The 15000-nt window shown below is 42.8% G+C and overlaps 2 protein-coding genes across 2 annotated transcripts in view; both read right to left on the bottom strand.

The window, feature by feature from the left end:
• LOC135587060 (AT-hook motif nuclear-localized protein 1-like) overlaps positions 1-2870 on the bottom strand; it is a 6017-nt gene extending 3147 nt beyond the window's left edge. The window contains exons 1-2 of the mRNA XM_065099409.1: positions 1958-2870; positions 894-961 (exon numbers count right to left, since the gene is read on the bottom strand). Coding sequence (XP_064955481.1) covers positions 894-961; positions 1958-2393 — 504 coding nt within the window. The 5' untranslated portion in view covers positions 2394-2870. The remainder of the gene's footprint in view (positions 1-893; positions 962-1957) is intronic.
• A 613-nt stretch (positions 2871-3483) lies between these two features.
• The window catches only part of LOC135607504 (ubiquitin-conjugating enzyme E2 variant 1C-like), a 13178-nt gene continuing 1661 nt past the window's right edge, over positions 3484-15000 (bottom strand). Inside the window, exons 2-4 of the mRNA XM_065099410.1 lie at positions 4183-4322; positions 3976-4101; positions 3484-3897 (exon numbers count right to left, since the gene is read on the bottom strand). Coding sequence (XP_064955482.1) covers positions 3757-3897; positions 3976-4101; positions 4183-4322 — 407 coding nt within the window. The 3' untranslated portion in view covers positions 3484-3756. The remainder of the gene's footprint in view (positions 3898-3975; positions 4102-4182; positions 4323-15000) is intronic.

Raw genomic sequence — 15000 nt, 5'->3', positions numbered from 1 at the left:
AGAATGAACAAAGCAATCTAAATTTGTCTAGCATTAACAGCTTTTACCAGAAACTAATATTTGTATACACAAGTGCTTCGGCCAATAAAGTTTTGCCTCAATCATAGTGTCCTAGAAACCTTCCCATCATGATGAATGAAAATTATACTGGAAGATTAATGTACAAACAAATTGTTACGATAACTCCAAATCTCTCCTTCATGTGTCCTAAGAAAAATGAAATGGAACTGCCATCACATCTTGTTTTCATTAAGGATTTGAAAAATAAAAGGAGACAAGGTAAATACTTTCTCCAATGGACCATCTAAAGTGCACAAAACCTCTCAGTATAAAGGGTTAAGGCAATGTTATGTACATCAACCCTCCTTAGGCCGCACACTGGCAGAAGCCTTGTATAATTGGCCGCCTTTTTTCTCAAAATCTGAAATTGATTGTTGATGCATGACGAACTCAATGAGACATTTGAGTAAGCTAAATAAAAAAAGAAGCTACACATTAAGCTTAATCTTTCCATGCCAGCCATTGGTGAGAAGCAATGAAATTTAGCTAAAGATCAACAAAAGACACTTCTCACACTGTTCTTATTGATTTCAAGTAGAAGTGAACAAAGGATCCCAGAGGGAAGAAGACGAAGACAAAATAGTCGAAGGATTAAATGCATAAGAAAGAAATTTTTGCAGTGCTTCGAGTAGGTTTACACTAAAGATTCTATCAACGTCTATGATGATGCCAGACAACAAATTAGCTAGCCAAGTTTAAAGTGTTCTCCCGTTTACCACCTAAAGCTGTTTTGCTCATATTGGCATTATATCAAGGAAGCAACGAAGTAAATGATAAGAACATCTTACATATGTTAGATAGTAAAATTAATAGCAGTTCCAAAAAAGTATTACCTCACCTGAAGCAACAGTGATGATATGAGGTGTGAAATTTGCACCGGCGGAGCAGGCTACCATATCTCCTGCATCACATAATTCAGATAATAAGAGACTATATAGCAGATGATTGCAACCTAACCTTTGAAAAGAAAACAGAGGTTTCAGTACACTGGGTACACTTGAAGATGATTAAGGTTCAAGTGATAGCATTAGTAGCTGGAGAGTTGAGCCACCAACTATATTGCTTGCAGACTCTGTAGCTAACCAATCCCCAGATCAGAACCTAAATCATTCGAACAGCAGATGGAGACTACAATAAACAGCTTTAACAGTAATTCCACTGTACCACATGAATCATGCCCAAGACACTTGAGTTCCCATGGGGATGTACGATAAAGGGTTCTGTTGCAAACAAAAAGTAAAGACCATATCCACCCATTTGATAATGCCAACATCTTCAGCATGAGAATGATCCAACCCCACACCCTGCGTTTACCACAGCAGTTTCTCGGAATTAACACGATGGAAGCCACAAAACTACAGAAAGGGAAGGGGTTAAGATTCAGGTTTCCGGTACCCTCGGCCAACCCCACAAACTTCGCTTTCTCCGCAAGATACAACATCCCTAACCTTATCAGATCTGCAGAAAGAGATCACACATAGTGGTCCCTTTTGCAGATCACAAGGACTTATTTTTGAACTCCAAGTTGACAGCTACCACCAAAAATGAACTCAGACGAGAAGGAAGAGAGAGAGAGAGTCGCAATTGGACCATTTGGGGATCCACAGACTCGCACATCATCAACAAAACCGTCATGGAAAACCAACATCATCAGTAATAGCAGACAGGGAAATTCTAGATCATAGAAAAATATAAAGATATTTTATTTTTTCCATTAGTTCCAAAACTCATACGGAATCGCATCAATTAGAGTTTTGATTTGAGTTTAAGATAAACCCAAGCGTGATTTCAGATTAATTAGGAAAAATAAGGGACATATAAGACACCTCGATTTCGTCTCGTAACTGTCAAAAGGGAAAGGGAGGAAAAGAGAGAACAAACAGTGTAGAAGGAATACCGAGTGGCTCGAAGTCGAGTCCATAGCGAGGCGACTTGCTCACCAAACCCACTGGCCGCCCTCTACCCCGCTTGATCGCCGCCCCCACCGCGGCTGCCGGCGTGTACTCGACACCGGACGGCACGGACGCCGAGATCGGCAGCGGGTTCAGCGGCTGCAGCAGTCTGCCGTCCGGCCCGTACTTCCTCGGCCGCCCCCTCTTCTTCTTCATCGGCTCCGCCACCGGCGTAGCTGCGGCGGGTCCCACCACCACCGCGGCCGCTGTCGAAGCGGCTGCCGTCATAACCGTCGCCGTCACGCCGACTGGGCAAGCAGACTTCTCGTCTCTCACCACCGTCGCCGCCGGCGAAGCCGAAGGTGGCGGAGGAGGAGGCTGGTAGATCCCGGCCCCCTCGGCGGCCGCCGTAGAAGGTACTCCTCCTTCCCTCCCCTCCATGCATAGACGAGCCCCCGATGCTAACCTTACAGCAATCTCAAACTGAAGCTTCCAAACGCAGAAGTTGGAAGGAGATCCTTCGGACTCCGATCTCTAGGGTTTCTTTCAGCTCTCTTCACCAGAATCTACCATCAAGCTCCATGACGACACAAATAGCAAGAAAACCAAAGAAAAGAGAGAGTAATTCTCAAGCTTTTTCCCCTTAGCTATATCTTCTCGCCTTGTCCTCACGACCGGAGTACCGCCGATAACGTCACGGCCGTCCTTACCAGAAGGAGAAGAAGAAGAAGAATAGTTGAACTAGAAGGAAAGCGAACGGCGATGAATTATTATCAATAATATAATTATTTGTTATTATATATTGCAAATGTAATGTAAGCAGGAAGAGGGAAAAAAGAAAAACGAGAAATATAATATAAAAAATCAAAATGGGCGGCTATTGGCGAAGGGAAACGACGGGTTCTTATATGTATAATTTTTTATTATGGAAGGAATTATGTGAGCAATGAGATGGGTAGCTTTGGAAGAGGATACCTTGTTTTCTTTTAAGGCACCAGTTTAATGGTTTAAAAAGTAGGAGACGTGGGGGGGGGGGGGGGGGCGGGGGGCGGGGGGCGTTGATATTTTTAAAGGAAAAGGAATGGGCAGCGTTAGGGAGATGAAATTAAGTTTCCTGGTTTTAAAGCAAGGCGGCCGCCACGGTGTCCGCTCTTGTTCGCTCACCCACTCCTTGCGTCTTTTTTCTTTTTTTTTTTGGGCTTTTGGCATCCTATTAATACAATGCCACTGACATTGGAGAAAACCACGACAGTGCCACTGGTCATTGCCCCCGAATTAATTCGGATTTTAATCCTTGCAGAGTTTGAAAATAATAAATAATTCTAGTGAATTTTAATAACGCGTATGTACATATAAAACTTTTTCTGGTATTAAGATTCTCCATATAGCATAAGCTATATTATAAAATTTATCTAAAGCCTACAGAGAGCATTTGTGATTTCAACGAACAGTCAAAACAACGATCAACTACAAGACAAAAAATTAAAAGAATGGAGCGAATCTTCACAACAAAAGGTACCAAAGCAGCAGCTAGAAATAACTCCATTGATTTCCAGTAATAAGATGGTCTAAGCTACAACAGAGTTGGTGCGTTTATCCAGAAAAGAGCACGGTCCAAGACACCACTTTAGTTTCTTCTGGTTCGGATGTAATACACACCAGCGACCCGTCAACAGTTGAAGTGCCATTGTCAGACATATAACCATGCAGAATCGTCCACCACAAGCATGACGAAATAAACATTCGGTTCGTTGCTTCTTGAATCGATACAAGAACTTGGACCTTAATTTGCAACAGTGAGACATTAGAAGTAAGTGCCCTCCGGTGGCTGGACAAGCTTACGGTTATGCGATGCCGCCATTTCCTTCTTAAGCTGCGTTAGAATGTACTCCATTGTGTAATCGCGTTGCCAGTTCCCCAGGACCAAAAATTTTCTTGTATCTACCTGGATTTATGTATTGAAGCATCAGTTTCCAAGTAATTGTTTCGTAAAACTGTGGACTCATGTCAAATTGCGATCTACCACTCCAGTGTCAGGATTGACACAAGTCATGTTGATGCGTGAATGGAATCGGACGCTAGGAGGTTTGTCGGGGTAGTCCTTGTCGCAGAATAATTTCAGCTGATAGATGCGACCCTCATGTACGGTCTGTAACAAGAGATGTAGTGCGAGAAATGAGAACAGTTTGAATATAGGCAAGGTTATACAGTTCAAAGTAGAATCTCTCACGTTAAGAGGACCAATTATTGTTCCTGTCCAGGAGCGCATGTAAATGTCATCTCCATCATCCATACCATAGCTTACAGTCCCATCTCCGATGCCCTTTTCTCCTCGTTCAAGCTCTTCAAGCAACCTGAAGTTCCGAGGAACTGCATGCAAAGTCAATGATGGTAAAGTTATGGTATGATTGGCAACCACCTGCCACAAATAATGCACTAAAATTTATAGATTCAAACTGAAAAAAAAATATTCTTGCAACAAAATGTCCTTATGTCGAAATTTATAATATTAACACAAGTCTCCCAACATATATCCTAATAACAATGATTTATGAGGTTAACTATGTAGGAGTGCACAAACACCAGTTCCACTTAGAATTAACCAAGAAGATAGACTCATAATTAACAAAGAATATAGACTCACACAAATCACCAGCATAAATCATGTAAAAACAAGATCGAATAAAAGAGAGATAATATAAACTAAATATCAGGAAGTTATTCTAAATGTTGCAATAATCCACTACATTTATCATTACCCAGTGCACGAGGCTCCTGCCAATACAAGATTTGGGGTACGGCCAATATATGCAATCTTATCTTTAAATATTTAAAGAGGTTGTTCCTGAATACTGATCTCCTAAGTTGCAAAGGCAAGGTACCATTGTACCAAGGCCCACCCTGTATAAACCAACACAATTCTTTTCCACATTTAAGAGACTAAACTGGGCCTCCATAATCTCCCTCGTTTAAGGTTTGACATCCTCATTAAAGTCCAAACATAACACAGAATCAAACTTAAAACGGTGCATGTGAGGTCTAACCTATTGGTCGGTCCCATTCCTAGAAGGTCCTTTCATACTTGGATATCTCACCACGTCCAATGATAGGTTATAAGTTACCTCTAAAACCAATTATCATGACCAACCTGATGGGACAATTGATTCATTTACTTAGTTTAAGTCCTAAGGCCAAATAAAAATATTAAACTGCTCTAACTATATAAACCAACTCAATTATTCTCATATATGATGTGAGACTAAACTGGGGCGTCACAGATATCCAAACAAAACCTCTTTATTATAGTTCATGGAGGTTGTGATCCAAATCAAGTCACATTCTTCCTGATTTTAACCTGTCTAAACAGGCATACAAAGATATCTGCCCCAATTGGAATAACAGGATGAATAGAAGACATGGTGAGAAGAAATCATGGTGAGGCAACTGATTTATCAGTCAATCAACCACACAACAATGTGAAGAGGCTAGCATGTGGACAAATTTACAGCTTGATGACTGATCCAGCAAAACTAGATGGTGAGCTATAACCTATGTGAAGAGGCACGGTCAAGAACAATGCACGACACGGTAGCTTTCCAGAGAGATGATAAGAAAGAAACAAGAAAGTAGAGGTGGATAAAGCATAGAAGTTAAGAAATATTTCATAAGGAATAGTTCAAAAAAACCTTGGAATGGCACATCAAAGAGAAAGTCTCAATCTACACCATAATTCACCAGCAAGCAGGTTCAGTTATTTTAGAACTGAACTGGACCATTGGAATTGATGGGACAAGTTCACATCAGTCAGCTGTTACTCCTTGATACTACTTTTCCAGTGACATTCAAAAGATATGTCAAACTCTAGTACCTTTCTCATAACAGGCCTGATTACGTAGGAATGGCTTCCAAAGGAAAAATGATAGATAAAAGGAAGGATGCCAAACATGATGAATGCTCAAATATATTTATCATGGGGTTGAAACTTGATAGAGGTAATTATGATCATGAACATGTATATTTTTATAACTTAAACCATAATAAGAATATGTAACCTTAAGATGTAAGCATCCCACTACATTGATGAGTTATTATACCTGTATTGAATATTTAACCTGGCAACTCAATTCAACCATACATCTGAATTTGAATTTTGTAGTAAATGTCAAGAATTTGAACTCGAACATTCCCATCAAACTGAACCGATACAGTTAAAACTGATTAGCTTCTCCTTCCACTGTTTGCAGCTATAACCTAAATAATACTCCTGAAAATCATAAAACTTAATCTTGAAGATATGTTCTAAACTTTTAATGAGTTAATTAAGTCATAGTTGAGATACTAATGAGTAAGAATTTTTGGTTTTGTAACATAAATATGATATTTTACTAGAGTATCAGAAATTAGATTGGTAAAATTATACGCAACAACTAGTGGCAGCATAAGCTTTTAATTGATCTACAGAACTTTGAAGTTCACATATTAGAGCACGAATTCTAGAGAACTCTATGGAGTACTACAACAACTTATATGTACAAACAATAACATTTTGGTGAGGCAAATCTTTTTTGAGAGGCAATTTTCCACCTAGCATTTTGTATGAACACCTCTTGATGTAAGCTAATCAACTTTTCCATTTTCTAAAAAATATATGTAGTTTTAGAAAATAAACAATATGACTTTTCCACTTACAAACAGAAATAGACTTTATCAGCAATAAAAATAAAGCTTTGGTACTTCAACATAGAAACACATGAAATACAGAACCCTTCTACACTGGTGATACATAAATAACTCAATAAAAGAAAGAACTTTTGTTAAAGGTTTTAATCTTAGTTACACCCCAAGCCAAACCAGTGATTTAAAAAGCGCTAGGCGCCAAAAGGCGCCAAGGTCCAAAAACGCCCGAGGCACTAGGCGCTCGCCCGAGCGAAACGAGACGCTAAAATATAAAAATATATAATATAATTAATAAATATAATTATTTAAAATTTTAAATAATATGCTATTAAATTAAGAAAATCTAAGATACAAAATCAAAATAATATATTATTAATCTAATAAATACAAATACTATTATTAGTATACTGTTAACAGTATACAAAAGGAGAAGAAGAAAAAGGAGTGTAAGGGGGTGCTGATTGAGAAAAGAGGAAGCGGCAGCGGCAGCGATAGCGGAAGCTGGAACGGGAGTGTAAGGAGGCAGCGACAGCGGAAGTGTAAGGAGGCAGCGGCAGCGGGAGCAGCGACAGCGACAGCGGCGAGCAGCGGCAACGGGAGCGGCGAGCGGCGACAACGGCAGTAGTAGCGGCGAGCGGCGACAGCGGCAGCAAGCTGTCATGGACAAACTTCTCAACAAGATGTTGGATGTAATGCTTATGTGTGTCCGTGTCTTTTGGCATGTTCATGCCTTGTACAACATATAGAGGGGCGGCCGAAGGCTTCAAAGTCCCATTTGAGTTAGGTTGGTGGCCTCTTTAGGCTTGTAAATAAAGGTTGTGTCATGTGGACACGTGCGAGAGCTTTTCGGTCTGTAATGGACCATTTTACCCTTTGTTGTGCCACTGTTCAGAGCTTGTAAAGTCTGTTTGTAATTTGCATTGTCTATGAAGTGTTTTTTCGGAGATGTTTGCTTGTGGATCCCGATTGAGGCGTTCTCTCTAGCCCGTTCTCTCTCTTGTTGGTCCTAAGGGACAATGGGAGTCTTCGGGGAGGCTGACCTTTGCGGACGGACACGCAAGGGTGCCGCACGACTTAGGCAAAACCAACTAAGTCCGTGTCATATGGTATCAGAGCCGGACAAGCACTCATAGAAACACTTAGCATGCAAACGTGGGGGACCTAGCGGGACTGCGTTGAGGGCAGTCAGCACACGCGCGACCGTTTGGGGGAAAACGGGCATGGAGATGTAGGGAAAAGGAGTCGCTCAGAAGAGCGGGCATCTAAGATTGGCATTCAGAGGAATGGCCAACCCTTCGCGCAAGAGGCACCACGAGAACAGGCAAGCTTAGAAGAATGTGGAGCGCACAAAGGTTGGGATGGCTGAGTTTGAGCTACGGCTCAACGTTGACAACTATACTTGATGGTGCTCAAGCCAAGCGAGGCGTAAAGGATGAGACCATCCAAGGTGGAATGAGTTGCTCAACGACCAAAAGAGTTATGCAAAGCTCACAGAGGTGAGGGGAATTGCTAACTCGAAGAATTTGGTACTCATGCATGGGCTTGTATACGGACGATGGAATGTTCGTGGCCATCCCAAGGCGACCGAGACTCGGCGCCATGGAGCATTGAAACTTTCTCTTCGGCATGTGAAGGATACGTCCGTAGGAGGCTGAAGTGTGTAACGAGTTCAGCATATTGCTAGGCCTTGAGGGGTGCAGCGGGGGCTGTATTGACGTGGAACCGCAATCTAGCAAGTGCGTTTGCAGGAGGCAGAACAATGCACAGTTTGTTCAGCAGATCGGAGTAGTCCAAGGGGATGGTGGTCTCCAAAACGAAGAGAGATTGCTCCAACGGGATAATTATCCAGGAGGGATAAGTCCCGGCTCTCCAGAGGGAGAATCATGTGAGACGGACCTCACATGTTGAGGAGTACCTCAACAAACAACAACTCCACGAAGCTCGATGGACTGAGCAAGCGGCGAGGAGTCGTCGCATGATCTCGCTCGAGAGAATGCATTGGTGGATGCATTGCGAGATCAAGTGGGGGAGCGACCCAAAGCAACTTAAATGAAGGCACACTTGGAGTCGATGTGGAGATCGGACTCAAGGGAGGGCTGACCCGTGGATTGGTGGGCGCGAGGGCCACCATCGACTCCATGCAAAAACGAGGAGCGGAGCAACTTGGGTGTAACTTGGCGAAGTACCCAAGCCGCATGAAGGGAGCCAGCATAGAAGTTGGAACATGGAGCAGAGGCACAGTGCTTTTCTTAGACAGAGGTCAAGGACATGAACTCTTGCAGAGGCAAGAGTAGGATCATGTTGTTCCATGGGTCCTTCTTTCTGACGGAGCGGACTCATCTTGCATGGTGCCAAAGACGAAGGGAGCTTCGTGGCACATGCACCTTAACTCGGAGAAGCATTTGATGGAGGAACTAAGGCGACTCAATTTGCGGAGGCGAAGTTGGGTTCAGAAGGGCCTTAGCACGGGGCAAGAGGACGCAGAGGCGGGTACTCTTGAAGAATATGCCACAGTGTTGCCATTCGAGTTGCTATGAAGGAAGCAGTGCGCAGCGGAGATTGTGCTGGTAGGGGCAGAGGCCCAGGATCCAGACAATGGTGCACAAATTACAGTGAAGTCGGTGGACTTCGGGAGCTACTAGGCGACGGACTGTCCGAGAGCGGTGCTTCATCTAGGTGTGACCCAAGAGTGGGTGGATGAAGGTCGATTGCCAAAGGAGCGAACAAAATCGAAGGTGGAAGAGACCCTGTGATGTATTGGCAGAGGCCACACATGGAGGGTTCACAATTCGAGTTTATTCCACAAGGATCAGAATGCAATGGAGATGTCACCAGGAGGCGACATGGTGCAGCGGATCGTGGTGGAACAGTTCGTGGCAATGCGATACACACGACTGTGTCCCGGGAGGGACTAGATCATATGGAGGTATGATCGGGAGCTACTGGGAGCTCCACTTCGGTGAACAACACGACGGCAAGAAGGGCTATGGATTCAAGGAGTGAAGGCCATGGTACCGCAGAGGCGGGTCTTCCGTGAGTGCATCGAATTTTGCATCGAATGAAAACCTTGGTCATCAGCATATGGGGGCTGGGTTCCACCAAGGGAAGAGTTCGGATGCAAGTACCAGTGAGTCCCATGAGAGGGACTCGATCATGCAGAGGTATGATCGAAGCAGCTGGAGAGTTGGACTGCTCTAGAGCTCATATTCACTTAAGGGAGCCCGACAAGTCAGAGGACAAGGTCGAGTAAGCGAACGTTGCTACCAAGGAAGCTAAGGAGAACAGAATCGATGCAAACCCTACAATGTGATGGCAGAGGCCATGCATGGGAGTTGCATTATGTCTTTCCATCGACCAAACAGACTGCTTGGAGAACACAAAGGTGTTGAAGCAGGAGGTCGAAAGGGGCGAGGAAGCGACGACGAGTCCAGAGGGACTTAGCTACCCAAAATCAAGCATCAGTCAGAATGGAGGTGGACTCAGAGGAGTGCCACGGAGACATATCTACTGATCGTGAAGAAAAGGGATGCAGATGCGAGGAGACGGATAGTAGGGCCATGGGCATGGCAGCGCCATGGTACCGTAGAGGCGGGACTTTCGTGAAAGTCATTGATCCCTTGCTCTCACGGAGGGAGAGCATTTGGTCGTGAAAGGGGCCGAGGAGGTGGAGCATGCAGAGGCAATCTCCAAGTACCGAGACAAGGCTGAAGGGCAGAGGCCAAGAAACTTCGTAAGACCGGTGTCAACAAGTTTCTCATCAAGATAGCCGTAAGTGAAGGACTTCGGGTCATGCAAGAGTGCACGACCAAGGAACGAAGCAGGCAGTACGCGGTGTTGTACCTTTGCTACTCAGTGGAGTAGGCGACAGGATTGATGGAGAAGACGATACAATCCCAGAGGCGACCTCATCTATCAGAGAATTACTCCAAGTTGGGGTGAAAACTTCCCGTATTCCAGAAGTTCGATGGCATTGAGAAGGTGAATCACAGTAGCTAACTCAACGCAAGGAGTGCAAACACTTCAAGTGCTTCAGAAGTGTGAGCAAAGAGCAGGCGAATACCAGTAACCAGCTCGATGCATGAAGTACAACCTCGAGGAGGCGGGCGAAGTCAAGTAACCTTTGCCTTCTCAACTCTTAAGAGGATGGGCGAAACCGAGTACCCCAATTCTCTTATCTATCCAGCAGAGGAGCTCTGCACAAGTTCAAAGACCCTTCGAAGATAATGGAAGACAATAGTTGTCAAATCCTCACCAATGGTGATCAGTGCTACTGAGAGTAGATTGTCCGCTTCATTTCCCAACGAAATGCCAATCGAAAGCGGAAGTGATGCGAACCTACTTGGATGCGACAACTAACTGAAAGAAGAGTCAATGAGCAGATTTTATGGAGGAAGGACCCAAAACTTCAGAAGTTTGCGAGGCGATGCTCGTTAAAGCTCCAACAAGCATCCACCCAGTTCAAGTAGCATGTGGAAATTTTGAGAAACTGGCGCAGTAAGGATGGTCTTTTCCTTCATTTGGTGGATCCGCAGGAATCAACGAGGATCAACACAACTCAGCCAACCCCACACCAGAGTCAGAGTCATTGGCGAGTTGAAGCAGCATGGCGGATCAAAGGTTCGACTACTCAAAAACAGCAGCGGAGAGCAGTTGGGAGCCAGGAGGCGCATTGCAGCTGGAGCAGAAGATTGAAGACTCAGCAAAGGCGAAGAGTTACAGTGTTCACAAAGGCTTCGACGAGGACGTCGAAGGGATAAGTGGGGGAGAATGTCACGGACAAACTTCTCAACAAGATGTTGGATGTAATGCTTATGTGTGTCCGTGTCTTTTGGCATGTTCATGCCTTGTACAACATATAGAGGGGCGGCCGAAGGCTTCAAAGTCCCATTTGAGTTAGATTGGTGGCCTCTTTAGGCTTGTAAATAAAGGTTGTGTCATGTGGACACGTGCGAGAGCTTTTCGGTCTGTAATGGACCATTTTACCCTTTGTTGTGCCACTGTTCAGAGCTTGTAAAGTCTGTTTGTAATTTGCATTGTCTATGAAGTGTTTTTTCGGAGATGTTTGCTTGTGGATCCCGATTGAGGCGTTCTCTCTAGCCCGTTCTCTCTCTTGTTGGTCCTAAGAGACAATGGGAGTCTTCGGGGAGGCTGACCTTTGCGGACGGACACGCAAGGGTGCTGCACGACTTAGGCAAAACCAGCTAAGTCCGTGTCAAAGCGGCGGCAGCGGGAGCAGGAGCGGCGAGCAGCGAGAGCGACGAGCAGCGGGAGCGGCGAGCGGCAACAACGGCAGCGGTAGCGAGCAGCGACAACAGCAGCGGTAGCGAGCAACGACAACGGTAGCGATAGCAAGCAGCGACAGCGGCGAGCAACGGGAGCGAGAGCGGCAGCGGCAATGAGCAAGGTTAGGGTTGAGCAGCGACAGCTGATATCGGTGCTTTAGTTGGTTCGATTGAACCAACTAAAGCACCGGAGACCGAACCAGACCTAAAACGCTGGTTCGGTCTCCTGGTTTAACCCAGGCGCTCGCCCAAAGCGCCCAGCGCCTGGGCTCGGGCGAGCGCCCAAGCGGCGCCTCTTTGAAGCGTGCCGCCTGGAAGTGAAGCGAGGCGCTCGGGCCTCGCCTCGCCCGAGCGCCTTTTTAAATCATTGAGCCAAACGATATACTTTTCTGATATATGGTTATACTTCTATGACCTGATAAATTACTTGCTTTTCTTCAGTGTTTTCGAATGCGCTAGGCGCCAAGATGCCAAAATACACGAGGTGCTAAGCATTCGCTTAGGTGCCTGCCCGAGCAAAACGAGGTGCTCCCAAATATTAAATTTTAAAAATATATATAATCATGAATAAATATGTAACAAAAATAAAAATGACAATTCATATAAAGTGCCAAGTTACATTGCAGGAAATAACAGCAGATATCAAAGTTGTGATGTTCCTACCAAACATGATTGATATAGAGATGCTGCATACACAAGTCTAAACCACCAGAAACACAAAAACAATCTCTCCAAATGGAGATGTCAGGAAGAGCTTAAAAATATTAGTAATATTTAAAATGGAGAAAGATGAAAAGAAAAGCTCCAATAAAGATAATAAAATAGAACATCAATAGAACAAGGAAGAAATACTATATGGTGCAGCAGACATGCTGTAAACGATATTAGTAAAATTGATAATCCAACAAAGTCATAAGTAGTTGAAGTCCCAAAAGTAACTTGGTCAAAATGCAGTCGGTGGAGGATAGTGGCAACCGACAGCGAAACAAGGCTGGTTGAACAAAATAGGTTAATATAGGTAAGAAAAAGAGAAGCAAAATTCTCAAAACATAGTACCATCTGAAACTCCATAAGCATGAACAAAATATATCATGCACCAAAATCTTATATCCGCTTATACCATCGTACAAAAGCCTAATGAATTAAGATGTTGGAGTAAAAGAACTTGATTTTCATATTCAGTTACATGGAAAATTCCACAGAAATAAATTAATTTGGGAATTCTCAGAGTTGATCCTGCACCATGTTGTGAAACCCAACATGAGACCATGGGGAAAAGGTAACTATTACTTTTATTTCAGTCAATTGATTCTTAAACTTGCACATGCAACATGCAACCACTAGATCACACCAAAAATAAATCAAACAAGGAAGAATCAAGAACCCCAGCCCCCCAATAGGAGGACTGAATTATTCACTTGATGGGCCCGAAGCTAAAAATGTTCAAGTCCAAATAAATAGCGGTATACCTATCTAGTCTCATATACCATTACATTCATTCTTCCATAGCCGATGTAAGTTTAAATTAGAATACCACAAAGCTTGACATCCTTGTCAAAGCTCAGACCAATGCATAACCCTAGTTCACCACTAGTACAATTTATCACAACCTGATCCAACAGATCAATTAACTTGATAAGTTGAACTGCATGAACAAAAAAACTTAAGGTCAGGTTCACAGAGGTAGACTCATCTAGTCTTATATACACTCTATCACTGTCCTTGTTATCATATCTAAGTATTTTATGACAAACTCAACCATTAATCCATTGATAGAAGCAAGAGAACCTTGTTAGTGAAACCCTTGATTGCACACAATTTGTTTTGCTGAAAGCTCTGGTAGGAAATTATCTTATTTATTGGTAGTATTATCTTCTTAGAAAATTGAGATCTTGTCCATTCTCAATAAGGTTCTAAGTTGACAGAATACAACTCTTATATTTAGGCCCTTGACTTTGGTGTCAGCTTCATTATTCACTTCTGATTCATCAGGACTTGACTTGAGCTCCTCCAAGTATTGCCATCATAACCAATTGGCACAGTCCATATGCTGGCAGCTGGGGAAAATAGGCCTATCTTGCATTGAGCAATATTGACAATATGAGCAAATTGAACAGAAATCCCAAGGTAGCACGAGTGAATGAGCCTATCACTCTGACCACCTTATGTAAAAGATATATACACATGCAATATTAGCATACTATAATATAAATATGCATGCATGTTGATATCAAGTACATCTGTTTATGCAATATATACAATTTTAGATAGACTTAGCCAACAGATGTATTGTTCTTGTTTTTCGTTACAGGGATTTTGACTTTGGCTTCTGCTCCCTCAGCTTTAAAGTTATATAGCATAATCATCAAAACCGGACCAAATTAGATTGTCGGACCAAAAAACTGCTAACCGAATCATTAATTTATTTATTGGATCAGTTATGTTAAAAAACTAGAATGATCTGGTTTACCCAACCAGTTTTTGGATAACCAGCATGAACCAATCGGGTTAAATAAAACCAATCCGATCTTCTAATACGTCTAAAAATATTTAATTGTCCTTAACTTAAATCTTTGTCATAATTTGTTTCAAAGGATATTTATGTCAATTTTGAATTAGAATTAAGGTGAGAAAGAAAACAACCTTACTCATTCAATTGCATCTCTCCTTTTGTTGTCATCTCTTCCTCATGTCCCTTTACCATCGTTGTCTCTCCATCCCTCATCTCCCTCCAACCACTACTCTTTTTCCATCTTTTATTCATTTTTATTTATTTGGTAATTTACGATCCACTCCTCCTCTCCTGGTACCTCTGTTTCAAAGATCATTCTCTCATTGCCATCTCTTCTAATTATACTTCATTTTATTAACATAAGTTTGATTTTAACTTTTCTCATATATGTATGTTATATCAATATCAAATTCTTGTTTAAGTAATTTAATTGCATATTCATTCTTTAACTTCTTAAAATATTGTCACATGTTATGTAATCTAGATAAAGGTTTATGTTTATAATATTGGTTGACGCTATTATCTTTATCATATTATATATGACTGAAGTCTTATCTAGGATTGTTTAGCTTTTCTT

This window comes from Musa acuminata, chromosome BXJ2-3, assembly GCF_036884655.1.
Source record: "Musa acuminata AAA Group cultivar baxijiao chromosome BXJ2-3, Cavendish_Baxijiao_AAA, whole genome shotgun sequence".
Taxonomy (NCBI): Eukaryota; Viridiplantae; Streptophyta; class Magnoliopsida; order Zingiberales; family Musaceae; genus Musa; species Musa acuminata.
This window is presented reverse-complemented; position numbering and strand designations above follow the sequence as displayed.